The sequence below is a fragment of the Tubulanus polymorphus genome, chromosome 2, assembly GCF_964204645.1.
Source record: "Tubulanus polymorphus chromosome 2, tnTubPoly1.2, whole genome shotgun sequence".
Classification (NCBI taxonomy): Eukaryota; Metazoa; Nemertea; class Palaeonemertea; order Tubulaniformes; family Tubulanidae; genus Tubulanus; species Tubulanus polymorphus.
Window position 1 is genome coordinate 6724662 of NC_134026.1, and position 22434 is coordinate 6747095.

The following is a 22434-nucleotide window of genomic DNA, read 5'->3' on the forward strand; positions in this document are numbered from 1 at the left end:
GCATAGAAATACGCACTCAACATCCTACCACTAACTCCAACTTAGATGACGAATAACCAGCCCATATCATCTAAGCAATTAACCATCGAATAACAACTAATATTCTACTTAAGACAATGAACAAATCAGTACACGTACCACGGAAGTTGCTTCTCTATAAATTACATATGAATAACCTGGAAAGATTCGATACAGTAATGTGTTTTTATCATTTACCGATGCCATTTTCTACCCTGATGTTTAACATTGTATAGAATGTATGTGTATATATTCATATATTGGTCTTAGCTGTGGAAGAAACCAGCCACCCCCCGCCCCGCCCCCGCCCTCTCAATCCAGAGATTCCCCGACCAGCAGTTCTGAAAATTACACCACCCATTGGGTGAAAATCTTCATATAGTGAAATATATCTACCAGGCCCATAGCTATGAGCGATCAATCATCTCCGAATAGTATCAAATTATCATCTTCAATAAGAATACCAACAGGTAAAAAGACTTGTTTAACTGGATCGTTGAATGTTTTTATATACAGTATTTTACACAGTAAACAATGATAATAAATTATCCATTAATATAAAGTGGCGACAATCAATTTACATAATACTTTTCAAACCCAGATTGCAAGCAATAATAATAATGATACACAGATAAACATATAAGAGATGAATTGGTCCTGGTATCAAAATAAACTAGATCCAGTTCCACAGTTATGAGTGAAGATTCGAATGTAAGATTAAGATACCAGAAATGAATTAAATTCCAACACTTTGAGCCAGATTAACCGACTATACTGTGTGGAACTGGATCCAAGTAAAGTCAAACTTGCTTAAGTCGTCATAGGTGTGACGATCATTATGTAGATGACTGTAATTAGTTGAGACTATTTTCTCGATATTATAGTTGTTTCACCCACAAAATAAATTCAACAAACAGTTCTTATTACTTTTGTTCTGATATTTCGGGAGGATTACTTCCACCCATCTTCAGAGAATTAATTGAAAACAAATTCATTTAAAAACATTATTTGTCAAATAAATCTCTGAAGATGGGTGGAAGTAATCCTCCCGAAACGTCAGAACAAAAGTTATAAGAACTGTTTGTTGAATTCATATTGTGGATGAAACAACTGTGTAGACGACTTATCAAAAAGAAGACTTACATTAACCCTTTCAGTGCTGACTTATCAATACCCTATAGTGCTGAAGATAATCTAAAAATTTTGGAAGATTCATTCCTAGTGTGTTGAATAATGGGAATACCACTATAGTGCGTCTACACCATGGTGCGGTGTATCGTTAGTTACTAGTAGTTCACTATGTTTGACAGGTGCTGCCATTTTTCAAGAGAGATAATTACTTATTACTAATTACATCAATACACCGCAGTGCGGTGTACTAGCAAAATCCATCACCGATGTCTACACCGCACTGCGGTGTAGACGCACTGAAAGGGTTAAGCAGGTAGAATTTGAAATAGAAATTGGGACTCAAAATAGGGATGGATGAATTAATGATCAAATGACGACTTAAAGGTGTTTGACTGTACACGTTTACTCAAACATTTCTAACAGAGAACTGGATGCTGATGAGGTATGGTTGAATACTATCTGTCAGTAGTCGATCCGCTGTTATTTGACTGTATTGAATCATCATTCGAAGACTGTCTGCTACAATTCGCCGATGATTCCGCCGTTGGGTTTTCGGTGATACTCGTCGTCGTTAACGACTCGTTTATTGTATCAATGTCTTTATCGATTAGTATCGAAGGTAAAGGAGTCCCGCATTCCAGATGCATCAGTAACGCCTGCATCCATTCGTGCACTTCTGAAAAATCAGGTCTGAAACAAACGATTAAATGAAAATCATCAATAACCTCAGTTTCATCCAAATAGTGCAGAACGCTCTGTAGTTGGTTTTAAGGACTGATATCAACTTTAACCTTCAACGTTAACTCAATCTTGGAGTAGTCAATTGATGGATAGTGAACCTCCAGGTAAAAGTAAATACTAGTCTAGGGCCCAGTTTTATAAAAAAGTTTAACTCAAATTTTTGGTGTTATTGCTATTGGTTACTTCATTTCTTCAATGAGGACAACAAATCAAACTTAACCGTTTTAGGGTAACACTTTTTCGTGAAACTGGGCCCAGGACTCAGTTCTACAGTTGTGGGTCAAGATTTGACTCTCCAAGTGAAAACATTGAAAATGAAGTGATTTTATTCTAGGGGTAAACATAACGAACAGCAATGAACTGGATCCGATTTGATTTCAGATCAAATGTGAAATCCAAAAATGTTTCCTAGGATGTATATATGTGTCTTTCTAATTTTCTTTGTGGATAAAAATAGTTCTCACACATGAAACTGAGTCCTGACAGGAAACATTAATGACAACGATCCACAGCTCACTGTTCTCAAAAAACAAATTCACAGAAATGATTTTCTAACCTTTCTTCTGGGTCAAGCTTACAACATCTGATAGCGATATTATAGAATGCTGGTGGACAGTGCTGGCAGAATTTCTGTCGGAAAACTTCGACGTTCAAACCAAACTGCATCGTTCTCGGCAGATAATCAGGATCAGCTTGCACTCTGCCGATTATCTGAAATAGATTTAAGTGAAATTCAGAGAAAAATTCACTCTTAATTCAAGTCGTTGGAACCGTTGAGTCAGTGTGGTGGTGGCTATAGATAATATTTTTTCTGTAGTTTTAACAGTATCAGTAAGTCAGATACAGCAATCCTTGAAACTATTTCCACTTTTATGTTTGAATACAAATATAATCAATACAGGACAGGGTCCATACAGATCGGTAAAAAAAGCGCCATTAAAAGTAATCTTTAAGGAATCGAGTTGTGGGGACTCCGTAGGAAGAAATTGCTCTTCCCACCCGAGAATGCGTACACACAAAAACGAATCACTCTTACCTCACATAAAACAATTCCGTAAGAAAATAAATCCACTTTCTCGTCATAGCTTTGTCCGTTCAACATTTCCGGAGCCATCCAATACGGACTCCCGACGACGGTGTAGCGTTTACGTCGAGTGGATCGTTTCAGCATGCGTTTACTGCCATTCTGGTGATTAACCGGTGATCCGGAATCCGAGTCCGGTGAACTTATACTGCTTGGAGGCCGTTTCTCCATGATTATACGCGCTAATCCGAAGTCGGCTACGACTACCGAGCCGTCCTTCAAATAAACAACACGACAGAAATTAGAAAACAGCGAAATATGATGTTATTTTCAACCGATGAATAATTTACTTACCTCTTTCATGAGACAGTTTTGCGAGTTTAAATCCCGATGTATTATATCCATAGTGTGAAGATACGTCTGCAAATAAAACAAATCAATACATGAATAATGCTGCCATCTGCAGTGGATTCTATGAACTAATGTCTTAGTTTATTGATGACACTTGTTTTTCCGCGATGTTTTTGTTTGTTTGTTTTTGCTTTACAACGTTCTGCTCTTAGCTTCCCAAGACTAACCCTACTGGATTATATATTCAACTCACGACAGGACAACCTTTGAAGTATTGACATGACACACATAGGACTTAAAATGACCCCAGAATTCTCAGACATGGACTAAACCATCAATGCGATACCCAGCCTTGTATCAATCGGATGGGTATGCTTTTACTCAAGCAGAATCCACAGAAAAAACTCCATTTCGTGAAATTTCCCAAATTTGTATATTGTTACCATCGCTAGTCTCTCTTTGATCAAACAACGATTGAATATTTACCATTCCAGCTGATATATCTTTAGCTATGCTGATTTTTTCGGACCAATTTAAAGTGACTGATTTATTATGAAGCACCTCTTTCAAAGTTCCGCCGCTGATGAACTCTGAAGAAAATAATTACACAAATTATCATCAATTTACGGTAATTTACAATAGTATAGTTGCAGTAGTTACTGTAATTTACAGAAATTTACGCTACATTAACACTTGATATACCTGTAACTATGTTCAATCTCTTATCCCTGTAAAGTACACCGATGAATTTCAGTAAATTCGGATGATCTAAACTTCGTAAAACAGAAACCTGTGAAATAAGATAAAACCAAACGAGATTAGCTTCCATAATGAAAAAAGCTTTATAAGTGTAGGACTCAGTTCAGTTGGTATTCAACGAGTAGAATCCAGTTCTAGAGAGTTCTTGGCTAAATTTGAATTGTTAGTTGAAAGATTGGAATTTAATTAAATTCTAATCTAGATATCTAAATCAAACTCATAGGTTAGAAACTAGGTGCTGATCTGATCTCAGCATTTATAGATAATTCTAATTTCATACCTCTTTCAGAAACGTTTTATGTGCGTCTTCATCAAATTTATACAATTCTTTGATAACCATCACTTCTCCAGTCACTCGATGAGTCACCTGAATACAATGTAAATAATCGTGAGTATGGGGATGTATCAATGATCTCAATTCTTAAATATATATATATATATATATATATATATATATATATATATATATATATATATATATATATATATATATATATATATATATATATATATATATATATATATATATATATATATATATATATATATATATATATATATATATATATATATATATATATATATATATATATATATATATATATATATATATATATATATATATATATATATATATATATATATATATATATATATATATATATATATATATATATATATATATATATATATATATATATATATATATATATATATATATATATATATATATATATATATATATATATATATATATACATATATATACATATATATATATATATATATATATATATATATATATATATATATATATATATATATATATATATATATATATATATATATATATATATATATATATATATATATATATATATATATATATATATATATATCAATCATTATACAATCTGATACATGTTCATAATACAATTCAAATAATCAGAAATCAGTTCAACAATTTTGAGTTTAGATTTGACTCTTGAGTTAACTCATTGAAAAAGAACTAACTCTAACTCATAATTGTAGAACTGGGTCCATGAGTACTATAAGATGTATCGATGATCTTCATTCCTGAGAATCATTCATCAATCCAGTCACTAAAAATCACTTCCACAGTCTGATATTTGAAATGAACTAATTGTAATTTCACAAGAGAGCCGTAGAACTACATTTTATTACGTTTTCAGTTTCAAATATGACACTACAGTTAAAACATTGGAATTGAACTACAATCTAAATGCTAGCATCAAATTCAACCACAACTGCAAACTGGCCCCTGAGTTCGATTCATACCTTTATAGCCTGTCCAAAGAAACCCCGACCGAGGACTTCACCATGAACTAAATCACCCACTCGGAACACCCGGTGCCCGTCCTGTCTGTTGTGATGGAATGAGTGAGTGCGACTGATGTCTAATTGTCGTTTAGGTCTCATGATCACCGGCGACTGATGACCCCCTAAATTCAACTGATTATTACCTCCACACGGCGACCTATAAAACATAATAGTCATTCATCTATACACAACATGAAACTCAAACTGATTCTGATTCTAGGGGTAAAAACAGATCAGAAAATGAAATAATTTTGTTAGAACTCTAGTCAAACTTGGATAAGAACTATGGTGCTGTAGTCCTGGACACCGAAATCAACTTATCCTGACTAGTTTAATAGTGCAATTGTGGGCCTGGTTGGACAGTCATGACTTAAGTCGAAAAGAGAATTTAATCTTAAATTACTAGATTGACTATAGCTATGATTTGACAATTTGCCCCTGGACGTAAAAATTCGTTTTAGTTCATGGCTGAACCAAAGGCCATAAAGTCTTGTAAAAATGCAACTGTGGACTTAAAAATTCATTTTAAAGTTCGTGGTTGAACCAATGGCTGAAATAATTTGGCTGAAACATCGTACAGAGATTATAGCAGCTAAAAAGATCAAACTTCAATTCAGGGTCAAAGTGAATTCATCTGTTTATAATACTAACTCCTAATCTATGATTTACCTCATTTCTTTATTTTCTATATTCCTACATACACCATTACACACGTCAGGAAACAAATTGTGATCACAAGTTATGCGAATTAACTAAGAGTTTCTGTAATGGGGAAACACCTTAGGAAACCGAACTAAAGACTGGTTTTTTTCGGATCATACATTTACATAATACACATTTTTGTGACACGGCTTATTAGTCACCACCACGTTGAATAGATAGAACTATTCAAATAAATCTATAGTCGAAGAGGGAGGCCCCGTCATCACATCTGTGGCCTTACATAGCGCCTCAGGGCACATATATAGATATTATTCGAAAAAACTGCAAGACCTAATGCCACAGTTGTGACTCAATTCAGAAAATAAGTTCAATCTTTATTTTAGTCAAATCTAACAGCTGTGGAACTGTATAAAACTACACTCATTTTGAATTAATAATTCATCAAATATCAAATCTTCGATGAAGTATTCACTATGGTATGATTTTGAAGAGTCCATAGCTTTAGGGGCGCACTTCAAACAAACTCTAGTGTTGAAATGTGCGGAGTTGAAGTACAGCATTCTCAGGTGATACGTAATACCTTTCTAAAGATCTAGTTCCAGTTTTGAGTTTAACTCACAGTCAAAATCAGTTATTTTATCTTCAAAAACTCATAACTCAACTGTACAATTGGGTCCACCATAATGTCAAATGAGTTGATTTAAATGGAGAATTGTAAGACCAGCTACCCACCAGATGGCGTGACGAGCAGAACATTGTTCGAAAAGAACATTGTTCTAAATTTTTAGGCTCCCCACATAATCACAGGACCCAGCAGAAATATTCATCAAATTCATTTTTCTACTTCTATTTGTTTTCATTAATAATTGATTTCATTAACAGAAAAGTTCATTTGATTTTAACTGATATCTAGAAGAAGTTGAATCGCAGAAAGACCGAGTAACAACTAACACCTGGCCGGTCCTCGCTTGCCATAAGTGGAATCCTCGCGCGTTGCAGTTAGCGATGGATGTTTCTCCATTGGGCCCAGAATTGCAAATAAAAAATTTTCAATTAGCCAAAAGGAAACTCAGACACCGGGTCGTGGAGTCAAGGAGGAGTCCGTGGCATACTAGTATCCGTGCCGTAAACATACCTTCGTCCGTCTGCCGTAATCGGCGATAATTCATCGGATGAGAATCTTCTCCAACTCAATCTCGAGTGTCTCGTCGACGCTGCATCTCGTTCTAACGTTAAACGTAACGGTTCACCGCAACTTACAATCATATTAATCTAAAATACACACCGAAAAATACAACTTTACATCTTTATCAATCTCGATCGGTGAACACTCCAAGTGCGGATCCCATTATCCGAAAGAAAAACAGGTCCAAAAATGTTTCCCAGCAACTGATACATTAGTTATTCAGTTTTAGTTTTTTTTAGGTTTTGACCATTAACCAAATAGTCATCAATATTCCTGAAGATGAATATTACAATAACCGATGAAACATCAAATAAACTACAGCAGGGCCCAGTTTCACAAAAAAAGTCTAACTCAAATGTTTGGTGTAATTGCTATTGGCTACTCCATGTTTTTAATGAGGACAATTCAACTTAAACAGTTTTTTGGATTACACTTTTTCGTGAAACTGGGCCCAGCTCAGGCAAACTTCTTTCAGACTGTAGGATTTCTATCTTATGCATATGATAAATATACTAAGAGATCTAAACCCCATCTATCCCTGTTCATACAATAATGAATCCAGTGAGTTTCCATATTTCAACAGTTTTCAATCCGGTGATGATTAAATTACGCAAACAATTTTGTTGAAAATTATCACGAGATCTATCATAATTACCGAGTTCCGAAGCTTAATTATTACGAAATCATCCATTAACGAGACTGTGGTAGATACCGTATATATATATATATATATATATATATATATATATATCCTCAATACACGACCGCAACCAAACTATCAATACTGAATAGAATCTCTCTGAATACGTTTATTTAAACCTAAATCAGATTCAATGATTCAAATTTCTTAAAAATTCAATAAACGTTCTTCGGCATAAAATCGATGCAATCGATTTATAGAATTTGTAATCAGTTCAAACGCAAGTCATCAACATTCAACAACACTGATGACACAGATTTATAATCATTTCATAGCATTGATCGTTAATATTCATATATCTATACAGTAAACAGGAGATTAAAAATATCCTCATTAAATATCTACGAATTCCGGATAGGAGATTGTATGTACAACACTTGATAGAAGGAGGATATAATGTGTGACTTAAAAATCTGAGAACTAACGTTGTCAAAGTGGTATCCCAAGAATTCAGTATTCAGAAGAGGTGTTTCAAACAATGACTCACAAAAAATGATATAGATATATATATACAACATGTTCTAGTAGTTCATTACAGAGAACTGAGGGAACCAAAAAATTCTAAATATGAAGAAAATCTGCTTTGATCTTAGAAAAACTATAATCGAACATCGGCACAGTAAGAATGCGAGGAATTTGTCAGCTAAATGCGACATGCTAAAACATACATGCATCGATATGCAGGTAATGGCAAAATGACTAGAATTCAATACGCCCTACATTTATTAGTTCAAAAAAAATCTACCTGTAAACAAATAAATCGAAGAAATTAACGTTTTCGTCATGACAAATAAAAGGGTACAAAATGAAACGGATTCAGTCGCGGAATTTTTCATGCAATACACCACGTACACTATTCATGACACATAATCAAACTCGGTTTCAAATTTCGAATTGAAATTCAATCCATCCCGCCGCAGATGTCATTGTTGTTCTATACGAAAAAAAAGTGTTCACATATATAAATCAGATCTCCATGGAAAAATACCAGCTAAATGGTGAATATTTGAAACAGTGTCTGATAGTGTCAGATGGGGGTGAATCTAGACTCAGTTCCTGAATACTGCTCAGTACAATATCAGAGCATGTAACAACAGAGGATGCACGGGCCGGTTTTATAGACTGGCATCATCTCTAGCTCAAATAAAATGAATTGAGTCAGCCCCCCCCCCGGGTTAAAAGGTAATACCAGTTTATAAAACTGGCCCCAGAATATTTTGAAATTTAACCACCTCCAGGTGTGAGGACATCAAATTCAACTTTCCACACATCTGAAATAATAGTATCCTTCATCCATGAGGTACCGATCAGGCAGTAGACTGGATCCACCCCTGAGTGTCTATGTATAGAGAGGGGGGTTTGTGGGTTAACAGCGTCTATACCTCGGGTATATTAATATCAGGTAACACTATATACGAGGTGCCATCACCCCCGAAATCCTGCGAAGTAAAAAAAAAGGAAAAAAAAAATTCACAAACATTGAGTGAAAAATTCAACATTTTCATTGACGATTTCAACCGAAACGTATGACTGCAAAATGACAAGATCTTTCAACACATCCGGACGGAGTAGCACAATTCAGGATCCACAGTTCCGCAGTTCTCGGCTAGAATAACATGGGTGAAAATGAAATTTCCTTATTCATCAAAAAATTTCTAATTGAAAATTAACTGATTTCATACGCGAAATTATGAGTTAGATTTAAAATCAGTTCATTTTCAAACACTGGACACTGAAGGGGGTGTTTTTGGGTCCGGATCAGTGAATAAGATGAGGTGAAATTCAAAAAGGAGCAGCAATGTAACTGGAAACACAGAAGCATCAGCAGCAGCAACAGCGGCAATTACACTGACTGGTTGGAATTTGATATCAGAGAAAAAAGGGATGAATTTTTAAAGCGGATCCATATATATTATCGGAAATATTTGAACAGAGTAAGCTGGTATCTAACATACCTCTTGCATGGTTACATCTTTCACTGGAGTTCCATTGATTTCCAGAATTCGGTCGCCGACGTGTAAAATACTGCTGTCAGCAATCAGGTGATCTCTAGAACAAAAACAAAAACATCGAAACAATTAGAAATCAGTTAACTATTTCAGTGCATCTACACCTCAGTGCGGTGTATGAATCAGTGATGGATTTTGCTAGTACACCGCACTGCGGTGTATTGATGTAATTAGTAATTAGTTTTTTTCCTGTCAAACGTAGTGAAATATTAGTAACTAACGATACACTGCGCCGTGGTGTAGATGCGCTATAGCGGTATTCCTGCTTTCAACACACTAGGGTGGAATTTTTCAAGATTTTCAAATTATATCCAGCACTATAGGGTATTGATTAGTCAGCACTGAAAGGGTTAAGAGGAACCATATCAGCGAGACCAAAAATTCATAAAGATGAGATCTAAAACAGACCTAAAACAGACTAGGACAAGCTGAAAACAGAGAACCGATAAATTATCAACTTACACATATCTACAAATGTAGGGAGCTTGTCCTAGAACGATATTCTCGGCTGCATTTTTCAAAGCGGTATCAAGTTAGCGTTGTGATACAATAAGTCTAATTCCAATGATGTATTTCACCATCCCGGCGATAGTTAAAATTCTCGCTTCCAAAAGCATTTTATCCCGGTGATAAAGTTGACACGGGTTTGAAAAATGCGCGCTATCCTCGTGACAAAAATTCGATCACCATACAGCTGGTCGCCGCTTAAGAAAAATGCAGCCCTCGGTTCAGTTTAAAGAAACAGTTAGACTGAAAAAATTGTTTCTCATTTCTGCTTAGCCTAAAAGTTGACCCGGCAAACCACCTATCTACCCTACCTTACTATTTTAAAAATCGCGATCAATTTTACCATTCCACACCCAGCAGCTATAGAAATGAACTGATTACAAATTTTATTGCATTTTACAAAATGACCCGCCCGATTAGGAGAAGCTTAAAATTGGTTGAGTTTGAATTTGTGTGCCCACTGAAAACATGAATTAACCAATATGAAATAAACTGAATATTTCAGTTAACTTTTTCATGAAACTGAACCAAGAATACAGAGGACTATAATACATACTTGATCAGGTATCTACAATATGAAGAAAGGTTGTTCTAGTACAACCTTTCTAAAGATTGAGCACTGATGATGATACAGTATCAGGTATCTATGTAGGCACGACAATAAATAGCTCTCATTATCATCAGAGTTGTTAATTCCACATAGTCAGACGAACATAAACGTATATAGAGATACCTTAGTTAGATCCACACCCTTCACATCTTATACTCAGATTTCACTGTATGTAATTACTGACAAATTGTCAATTCACTCTCTCTCTCTCTGTATTATGCATGTATATATAGAGACTGATTGAGTCTATCAACTCGATGTGCTACTAATATATCATCAAAGTAAAATATCCGTCGTTCTTTGAAGAAATTCTTCGATAATTCCGATTGAAGCGAAGTATTTCCTTACAGAATGATGTCATAGCCACTTCACCGCAGTAACAGTCACCGCCAGTAGATACTTGATAATGTTTAATCAGTGTGATATTAAATTTGATCCTTAAGTCTCTGTATATAGACCAACATCTACAGAAAATTCATATGCATCTGTGATGCTAGGCTAATTCTAGTCGCTAAATGTCGATCGAGAACTGTTTAAACCGTCCTTTTTCACGCGATATTCCATATTCATCAATGTCTTTAGTACCCGTAGTCTTAAGTGACGCTATAGCACCCAAGATTACAGTTACCTGTGCTGCTGTACCGGTAGACAGACAGACGGGCAGCCAGACAGTGACAGACGTGTGGAGGCTGCCTGCAGCAACTCCGGCGACAATAGATGACAAACGCACGTGCCCTCGGTACTAAAACACTGTCTCCCGTGTGCAAATAGAAAGCTTCAATCCATCATCGTTAATGAAAACCTGAACGTAAAAACAGGTTCGAACTGGAACTAATGCCGCACAGCATGAAGTCAAACATTCATGCATGACAATACGATTACCGAAGCCCGAATCAAACGAATCGCTTTTTGATGAGCAAAGAAAAATCTGATTTACTAATTTCCATTCATCTCGTGTAAATCGAGACCTGTATCTAAGAATGACTGAACCGAATACAAACGATTTTCTTAACTGAGTTAAATTCTAGTTAGGATTATAGAAAACACGAGGAGCCAGTTCCAAAGGCGAGTTAACACGAAAGCTAACTCGAAAGCTTATTGACATCTGGAAAAATATTGCTTAATTTTGTTAACAATAAATGATATAATATGAAATACATAATAACAAGGAGCAATGAAGTTTTTTTGGATTTGAATCGATAATTGAATCGAATTGACCGTAAGTAAATAGTAAGCTTATGAAAATTTATGCAAAAAAATCAAGGGTGATGAAATTTATTCTATTACAAAATAAACGCCAAAATTCAAGATCATTATTTCAAAAACGTCAATATTGATAACTTAATGCACATCGACTCACACAGAACCCCTTATATAACGCCTTGGAGTAATCATTTGACAATGATTACTCCAATCAAATGATTACTCCAAGATAACGCATACTAGGAATCAATGTATACGAACATTATTGTAACTGCATCAAGAAATACCAAAAAAACAAATTTGAATTCACAAATGTGTAACTGACTGCTGATGTTGACAACAAGTTGAAAGATACAAACCTCTCTGCTCTATACATGATGGCAGTAATAACCTATTTCTATATCGCTTTTATTTGACATAAAAATACATCTATTCGCGACGAAATCCACTTTGATATTGAGAGGGGCAAAGTTAATAAACCACATGACATTGACTTCAGATGATAAATAGACCGTCTGTATCCCGAATTAAATCATTAGTCATCGCGTGTAATTGAACCTCATCAATACCCGATGATTAGTTAATCAGTCCCGATCAGTAGGTCATATCCTTATATATATATATATATATATATATATATATATATATATATATATATATATACCGGCGGGAAAACCAAGCCAAATATAGATGAGATACCAGACACACACGCCGGACGTGGCTGCACTTGAATCAGGGGTGGCCAAAACATCCGAGACCAATACGTAATCGGTTCATTAATGCAAGTGCTGTAAACACAAAACCCTTAAGGGGGTTTTCAGAGCCTTAATTCCCCTCAACGAAATTTCGAAAAAGTAGATTATTTTCCGAGCATCATAGTGATGCTAGAACAAAGTGACCTTATGCGTGACTTTCTTACAGTTATGAAATGTTAACTTGGCAAAAACTGAAGTATCAACTTTACAGAATCCAACTATCACAGAGAACCAGGGGCGGATCAGCTTGTAAATTTGACTATATTCCTAAAAATTACCGCTTAATTATCTGCCGGCGACGAAGCTGATTAAAGGGGATTTGTAATCCTCCCCCAAGAAAAATTTGAAAAATAACTCATTTTCCTTGTATCTGAAGGCATTTTGGACCTGTCAGATAAGGTTCTTCCAGAAAGTATGTTATTCACATTTTTCTGACTTTATTCTGGAATACAGTGGAATATAGCTTGGATCCGCCTCTGAGAACTGTATATACATACCCGGTGACTGGTATAAATGACTTCACTCGTTTCTCCGGACGAAGATTCGGATTCGGATTACTGTTTTGATTCGATAGTTTCTCGATGGAAATCTGTAAACTGCGTAAACCTTCGGGAGTCGACGGAATTTCGACAAGTTGAATCGAATGTGGACGGATTTTACCCGGAGTTTCGACCTCGAGCGGCTTCACGACTTTCTTATAACAACAACCACTGAAATATATCGCACAAATCATAATCAATCAAACATTAAATCAATCAATCAATCAATTAATCTATCAATCAATCTATCTATCCATCTATCAAACAACCAATCAAGTTTCAAAGAATCTTCAACTAATAAAGTTAATTAAGTACATAAATCTTCTACCATATATTCAATATCCTCTGGTATATCTTCTGCTATCGGGCTCATTTTTTTGTGAATAACATTTTTCCTTACCCTGGCCACTATATATCTAAAATTATTATCATTATATCATACTGTCTTTTGATTAAAGAAAAACCCAAGTTTCGTATTTCCGATCCTGTATTCTATTTTTCATTCTTTTTCATTCATTTCATTCAAAAGTTTAATCGATATTGTGCAGAATCTAACAGGAACTTCTACCTATTCATAGAACCTGATTATATTCAACAATTTCCTTTAATTATCTTTCATAAACTTTTTTTTGTTGTTATTCATCGGCGATTATTTTCAACTCGTTATAAAAGTAAACATTTAGCTACTTTTGTTATGAACTCGACTTTTTAATGGTATACACTAATCGTCATAGACCTTAATTAAAAAATGAACATATTTCGCTATTGACTTTCCATACAATCAACCTTGATCAACGCAGGGGGTTCCGCGCAAATGACTCTCATTCCCTACAGGTGTTTCACTTACATACCCAGAATATTTCATGTATAATTAATAGCATTCCACGCGCAGTGTACAAACGATAAATCCACCAGCAGTATGAGATTCAAACTTTTACTGCTCTTTCAATACTTGTTTATAGAAAGTTAACATAAGATCAAAAGTATTTTGCCTCAGGTGTCACAAATAAACACGCCTTGTGTGTATTACACAAATTGCTTGAATTGTTCACTAATAACAAATGTAATTGGATTACTAGCCCCGGGTGGAGAGAGGGAGTGAGGGTGCATGGGATCAATATTGTTATTGGGGCCCCCCCGGAACAGAAGGAGAGGGGAGTAAAATGTAAGTGGGGACATCATGACATAATGCGCTCTTTCTATTGATATCTTTAGGTAAGGAAAATGACTGATTTACTATCAACTACAATGAAGCACTTTTACTCATTTCAAACTAGTCGATCAATGTTTCAAATGATTGTGGACTGTCAAACTATACAACTCAGTAACATTTTACAGTTCTGACTGCATGGGATGATGGTGTTGCTAAACCAATCAGATTCACTGCACTGTTACATCAGGCACTGTTACATCAACTGTCTGCTACTGAAATCACCCAATCAAAGGACCTAAGAATAAAACAGCCAATCAAAAACCTTAGCTGGTCTAGCAGACCACCAACCGTAGGGTTAACCAGCAAATCAGAATTGCTACCAGGATCAGCTGACCAGTGACCATGTGATCAGGTATTATAGTGTACAGTAAGTTTGAATAGAGGCAGGTCAGGAGAGCTGAAACTTATATCTCTCTTGGCACAATAAAACCCACTTAATGAACTATGATAGGATCAGATATACTATGAATAATTATATCTTGATTACTAATAAGCCCCCAATAAAACACCAGTTTGATTTCAGGATATCTCGATATGTTGAGTTCACCAGGATGACCCCAAAAAATTAATTGGGGGGATTTTTTTAGAGAAGCAGGTCATAGACAAAAACCAGTTGACAATAATACTATGCGCAGTATATAGCTATAATATACCAGTACACGCTTCAATGAAAATCGCTGACAGCCAATTTTGAGGCCATTATGAAAAAAATCCGCTCAAAGTCAATGGAGCATTTAAACAGTCAATTTGACAAGGGCTTTATCAGTAATCAATAGATTGTACGACGCCACAGAAATTACCAGCAATACGAATGACTCAGAGAGACTGAGAAAGATTGAGAGGTACAATTCGTCTCTTACCAGTAAAGTTTAGATCTTTCGACTAAAGCGTACGTTTCGCCATCTCCTATCAGTACTGTACATTTGGCACATTTAAAACATTCCGGATGGTACTTATGTTCACCAGCCACCTGTAAATATCAATATCATATTATCAATTTTAATCATTCGATTATCACAAATCCTGCAATATGTACTGAATGGATTAATGAAATGTTGAATATAGAACAGGGTGAACTTGAAGCAACAAGTAATTAACCGAATAAATATGATATTCGACCTGGTAACTGTTTCGAAACTACATTCAGGAGCTGGGAGGTTTTTGGGTCCAATTTAGTCTTGTAGGCGAGATGGTAAAACCCCAATATGTACAGATTTAATAGTTATAATTTCACACCTGACGATGATCTCTAGTGAGAGTTCGAAACAATGATTTCAAAATTTGTAATTGAATAAATTCTTGTTTTAAAAACTTTTAACCTAAACATAGTGGGGTTTTATTATATCATCTATTTTCCACGTTGTGGTTATTCTACTATCATGTATGCAATGCCAGCATTTTCCGCGACGGTTTAATCGAAGCACGAAAAACAGTATCGACATGTATCTTGGATTTTTGCGCTGTTGCTTTGAGGCAAAGCTGCAGGTACACTGTATATAGCGAACTATTGAATATTTAATGAAAACTTGGAAATTAATACAACTGAAAGCATATCAAGTGTTTCAGTAGAGCTGAGAGTGAAGTAGTCGGTCTCGGTGGTGAGAGGTGTGCTGGATACGTGAAGCCAGGATGTGCTGATGAATAAAATCAAAAACCACGCTGTAGTTCGTGTAAATGAGGGTTTTATGTAGCTCTCCGTTTGACGCTTGATGGGAGATTCCGATGTATAGAACCGCATTTGTTAATACGAAACGATACGTTGATAGAAAAAAAAAACGCAATAGAAATATCAGAGTAGAGTTAATGAGGGACGTGATATGAATACTGATACAGTTTTAAACCACTGGATATCATCAGCAGACAGGAATACTGATGACTGTCAGGAATACAGGAATACAGGATAACAGAAGACACACTGTGTGCAAGGATTCTATCGTAAAGTTACAACGCGGACACAGAGAGTTTCCTAAGTAGCTATCCTGTATTCCTGTATTCCTGACAGTCATTAGGAATACTGCTGACTATCAGGAATACAGGAATACAGGATAATAACTGAGGAAACTCTGTGTGTGCAAGGATTCTATAGACTAGTAGTGTTACAACACCGACACTGAGTGTTTCCTAAGTTGTTATCCTGTATTCCTGTATTCCTGAGAGTCATTAGTATTCCTGTCTGCTGATGAGACACTATTCTACTCGTTGCATGCAAGGATTCTACAGTAACCTTACAACACAGACACAAAGAATAGAATAATGTCGGAAATGTTCTCTTCTGAGCTAGTAGTTTATTTTGACCTTTCGACTACAGCGGAGCCTCGTTACAACAAACCTCAGGGGACCAGAAAATCTGTTCGTTGTAACCGATATTTTGTTATATCCAGTATGAAAATATTTATTTCGGCTCACTTGGGGCACAATCTTAACGATAATCTAGATCCAAATTTGTTATAAATGACTGAATTTCATTTTCATTGAATCAATCATAATAAAAATATAAGCAATATACATTAATATTTTATACATTTTGACACAATGAAGAACCCCTAATAAATGATCATGAAAAAAAAAGAAAAAAAAAGGAAAGAAAAAACAAAAGAAGCAAAGAAAACAAAAAGGAAAAAAGACAAAAAGGAGGGTGGAATAATGAAGAAGGGAAAAAGTGATAACAATGTAGACAATAACAATGTTATAACGAGGTTCCACTATATGTCATCTTTAGGGATACTATTATAGATACAGCCTAGTCGAAATGTCAAAATAAATTCCGAGCTCGAGCAAACATTCCGGTCTCAACGTTTCATTCTTATTGCAGGTTCTCATGTTACAAATCTACAGGAATGTGAGCGGGGACGAGCACAATAGCCTTTTTACATCATTAGTTCCTCCCTAGAGCAGCAGAAACCCTCTCTGGTCATTGTTCCTAATTCCATTTGCTGGCATAGAGCTCAGTGCTTAAATATTTGGAACCTTGACACATCATTAGCCCAGTGTATAATAGTATTTTGGTTGTCATCTTGCGCCACTCTCAGATCGGTTACCCATGGAATAATCTCATCAATTGCCCCCTGCAGATTTACAACTACGAAAAAACTCACCATAACAGGACCGGTGATATACTTGGCACAGCCGTTACACATTTCAGCGAATTTAACCCAATAATCATCTTTACAATACAGAGCTTCGTCTTTCTCAAAATACCAATTCGAAAGATGTTTTTTACACGCTGAACACCTGAAAATAAAATGTACATTTTCAATGTAGCGAATAATGCCAAAATGAAGTATTTAAATTTAGCGTTTTATACATGAAAATCTCAGCATTTCATGAAGCAACAGGTTTTACAATAAAAAAAAACACTTTCAACATGTTTTTAAAGATTTATGTAATCTTCAAAGTTAAAATACAGTATTATCTGTTAGGCTGATGTATGGCACTATAGATCATTCCTGATGACACAATAATACTTCAAGTTTTGCGAGAACCACAACCATTAAAATCAAATTATATTATTTATTTTGTAAACCCTGCCGTTGTGTCAAGATGTGGACATATGCCAATGAAGGGGCAAATACGCTTTTCCTATATTTGAATAAATAAAAGACAATCTTGATGTATAATTGATATACCAAAAATATGCCTACAATAGAACATACTAAATTCGGATTTCTCAAACCTCATTTTCACTTAGTTGTGAAGAAATAGCCCATCCATTTCACTAAGAACCATGCAAACTATTATTCATAATACTGATATGACTTAATTGGATATGTGGCCAGTTCCTTTGAGTTCTACCAAAGCCTAGCTACACTGCCTAAAAAAACTTGTAGATTTGCAAAAGAAAAACTTTACCTACGACAAAGCATTGTTTCAGAATAGTGATAAAATCTTAGTTCCCTGTGTGAGGCAGTCACTAACTCTCAGTGAGGATTAAGTAACTGATGAACTCTCTTTAGAGATTTTTTATAGCGTTCCTACAGATGTTGATCACAGCTATATCAACATCAGGGATACTTCATCTAATTGAATAAACGATTAATCAGTTTCATTTTACTGCTTTCACTCTTTGTGGAATTACCGCAATAAAATAAGTATCGTCCTGATACGAGACACGATGCGATAATACACTGTAAAATATTGTCGATAGACAGTAACCCGTCAAAACGGTTGAAAAATAACCAATCAAGATATTGAAAATTGCACATGCTTCAGTCATGAGTATGCCTTGGATGTACACACATGGTAAATAGAGACTAAAATAGCATTGTCATTCTATTTTCGATTAATATCTATGCCTTTTTCTGACTAATAATATAAACGTAGGCCGAATTTCGACAAAGACTTGAATTTTTGCGGTGATAAAAGAATAGAAACTAAAATGTCGAACAAATAGTCTATTTCCGTGCGACGAGATTCTCATCTAGATCCTGACTCAAAACAATCCATTATTGAACCTGGAAAACACGTTTGAAAAATACTAACAGCAAAAACCACAATTTGTGCTACTGAGTAACTTTACCTAAAACCTTTACATGTTTACAACACATTTCAACTGCTCTCTCACTCTCACTATCTTTCACTCCGGCCTCTGTTTCTCTCAAAGAGCAACGAGTTTACCTTTAACTGATGATTCACAACGGAAACAGTTTCAAAAAAAAAGTTGAAACAATTCCAACCAGATGGTCGAATAAACTGTGAATATTAGCTTTCAAAATCTAGCTCCAGTTTCAGTTCGTTTGTCGAATATTTTTTTTTACAGCAATGAAAACTCGACTTACCAGAAAAATAAACAGCTAGCCGACGAATAAGCCTCGAAATTAAAGAGATTTTTCAGGAACATGATCACCTATTATCGGACTGGTAGTGGTCAAACAGAGGGACAACGGGCTGGCTATACCTGTTTAGGCAGGAACTACATTATAACACACAGTAGGCCTAATTAATCAATCAGGAATGAACAGAATACTTTCACGCGCGATATGTTAATTGATTATATTGTCAATATGAACATGTGTGCAGTCGAACCACTCTCTAGAATCTGCTGCAAAAATATCTAAAAACTAGGACTGACTCGAATATATAAAGTGCAAATCGATAACCAGGTTCAACGTCAATCAATAGGTTAATGCTTTACAGAAAGAATGAAAATTTCATATAGAAATAAAAAGCGTCTTAATCTCATTCATGATAGATTTCATACTTCGTAATGTCAGAATGCATTTAAGGAGTGTTCACTTATAATTAATTATAGTTCAGTTGAAAGGTCAAAACGGTACATACAGAGTGACCTGAAGCCATTGAAAATCATTCAAGTTTATCTAATGTCCATGTGCTTATATAGGCCTAATTGATGGCAGAACTGACACATAGTATAGGCCTATTTATAGGCCTAATGAGAATTGATACTAGACAAAACTGTAGGAGTATGTATACAAAATCCCCCATATAGCCAACAAGTACAATTTTAAAGCAGAAAATTGCCATTTCCTGCCCACATAGCTTAGTCAGTAATCTGTCTGTGTGGTTTAGTTTCATGATCGGATATTTTCACAAACCACAAGATGGTATAAGCCCATCAGATTATTAAAGCTTACCACCAAAAATTAGGTAACTAACTAACCCTAATAGGAGCTAGGCCGAAGCAGCCCAAACTCAGCTTGCTTGGTTGGGGCCTGGCCTAGTCTAGTACCTAGCCGTTGTTCCTCAAACAACGGTTGTAGGGAACCGGCGTAACAAAGACTGGTATTCAGACAAGGCCTGGCCTAGTTAGTTACCTAATCGTTGGTGGTAAGCTTTTTATAATCGGATGGGCTTATACCATCTTGTGATTTGTGAAAATATCCGATCGTGAAACTAAACCACAGACAGGTTACTGACTAGGCCTGGCCCTGCCACAGGGACTTGTCACAATTGATAGTGAATGAATAAAACCAATATCAATGACCAGGTCCACTATCCCTGTATAATATAAAAAACAAGGGTGGCAACAAATTTTCAATCTGACAATGACTTCTCCACTTCAATCGACTGTAATTCCAAAAATTCTCAACCGATTCACATGAAATAAGCTTTAATACAACCTAGAAGACTTTCTGCTTCCAACGAGCCTTTAACCACCACTCTAGGACAATTATCTCACAACGAAATCACCGTTTTTTGACGAGAGATAGCTCAAATTGGAGGTGTACCGATTCTATGGTGGACAGCAAAATGGTCGTATTTTTCACTTCAAACGATGATTTCTATGTGAAATCTTAGAGATAACCCCAACAAACCATACATTTTTTAAAACTACGCGGTCATACCTGTACGCTTATCTCATTTATTTGTATAATCCACGCGATGGGTGAGCTCGCAAGCTCAAAATCGAACAAATATACGAAAAAGTCACCTCGCACTATCGCGCTGGCGGCCATTAATCACGTGACGTGCAGGTTCGGGCTATGTTAATAAAACCGCGACAAGTCTACGTCTGTAGACTTGAAAAAAGGAAATGTTTGCTAATAATACCACCCCTCAGACGAATGTTGCACTATATTTTCATAATACGGATATTTTATTAATTAACAGAACTTTTGATAAATTTTGTAATGTTTTTCGAAATCTCTAAGCCAATCAATGCGCGTGAAATATTTAGCCCGTTACTACGATATCACGTGATTAATGGCCGCCCAGTTGATGACAAGTTGAACGCCGTGTTCGTCCTCATTTTCGATTTTGAGCTTGTGAGCTCACCCATCGCGTGGATTATACAAATAAATGAGATAAGCGTACAGGTATGACCGCGTAGTTTAAAAAAATGTATGGTTTGTTGGGGTTTTCTCTAAGATCTCACATAGAAATCATCGTTTGAATTGAAAAAAACGACCATTTTGCTGTCCACCATAGAATCGGTACACCTCCATTTTGAGCTATCTCTCGTCAAAAAAAGGTGATTTCGTTGTGAGATAATTGTCGGAGAGTGGTGGTTGTAGGCTCGTTCGAAGCAGAAAGTCTTCTAGGTTGTATTAAAGCTTATTTCATGTGAATCGGTTGAGAATTTTTGGAATTACAGTCGATTGAAGCGGATAAGTCATTGTCAGATTGAAAATTTGTTGCCACCCTTGTTATTTTATTATACAGTTGCAGGGATACTGGTACCCCCATCATTGGTCTCATCCATTATCAGTCGTGACAAGTCCCTGTGGGCCCTGCTGGGCTGCTGCTCTGGCTTGGACGACAGTTTTCGTAAGAATTGTCCACATTAGTTGCTAAATACTTAATTTTGAATAAATCCACAGAAAAGCAGACCAAAAATTCTGAATCTCGAGAAAACCTTAGATTCTAGTGAAATGTTATTGTTGAGCTGTCAAATTGAATAAAATAAATTTGATTTGAGTTTGAATCCTACCTGAAACATTGGGAATGCCAGTTTCTGTCTAACGCTTGTAAATATTGCTCGTCAACAATCTGACACGAACATCCAGCACACGAGGGTAACTCCTCAGATATCATTACTCCTGCCTCACTGTTACTGTATCCTCATAATCAACATAATTAAACTAACGAACTTTCCGAGCCCGGTACGACACCGCCAACTGTCAAAATCTTACTCGACTACCGTAACGTGCTGCCGTCTATCAAATAACAGAGGAACCAAATTGCTAGAACTAGACTGGTTGCCGGGCTTGAATGCAGGTGGGCGTAG

The 22434-nt window shown here is 35.7% G+C and overlaps 1 protein-coding gene across 2 annotated transcripts; it reads right to left on the minus strand.

Annotated features, from left to right (window-relative positions):
- Window positions 1–963: 963 nt before the first annotated feature.
- LOC141898608 (LIM domain kinase 1-like) lies at window positions 964–22327 on the minus strand. 2 transcript variants are annotated; one of them, XM_074784604.1, is made up of 14 exons: window positions 19526–19647; window positions 17846–17981; window positions 15611–15720; window positions 13496–13708; window positions 9870–9963; window positions 7164–7300; window positions 5324–5522; window positions 4305–4391; window positions 3968–4055; window positions 3752–3855; window positions 3269–3334; window positions 2927–3190; window positions 2447–2601; window positions 964–1839 (listed from the first exon to the last, which is right to left on the minus strand). In XM_074784604.1, exons 1-14 carry the CDS (start codon window positions 19585–19587, stop codon window positions 1605–1607), a joined length of 1950 nt encoding a protein of 649 aa, XP_074640705.1. In that variant the 5' UTR covers window positions 19588–19647; the 3' UTR covers window positions 964–1604. The 2 variants fall into 2 exon arrangements, with proteins under 2 accessions (XP_074640705.1, XP_074640704.1); XM_074784603.1 differs by lacking the exon at window positions 19526–19647 and adding an exon at window positions 22138–22327 and having other exon boundaries at window positions 965–1839.
- Between the last annotated feature and the right edge of the window lie 107 nt (window positions 22328–22434).

Bases quoted from the DNA above. Each gene is read 5' to 3' on its own strand.
- LOC141898608 (XM_074784603.1), bottom strand. From the start codon at position 22,241: ATGATATCTGAGGAGTTACCCTCGTGTGCTGGATGTTCGTGTCAGATT. The intron at 4,392-5,323 runs GTATGAATCGAA...CATTGTATTCAG, and splicing joins TCTTTGGACAGGCTATAAAG to GTGACTCATCGAGTGACTGG. The intron at 3,856-3,967 runs GTATATCAAGTG...TATTTTCTTCAG, and splicing joins GAGATTGAACATAGTTACAG to AGTTCATCAGCGGCGGAACT.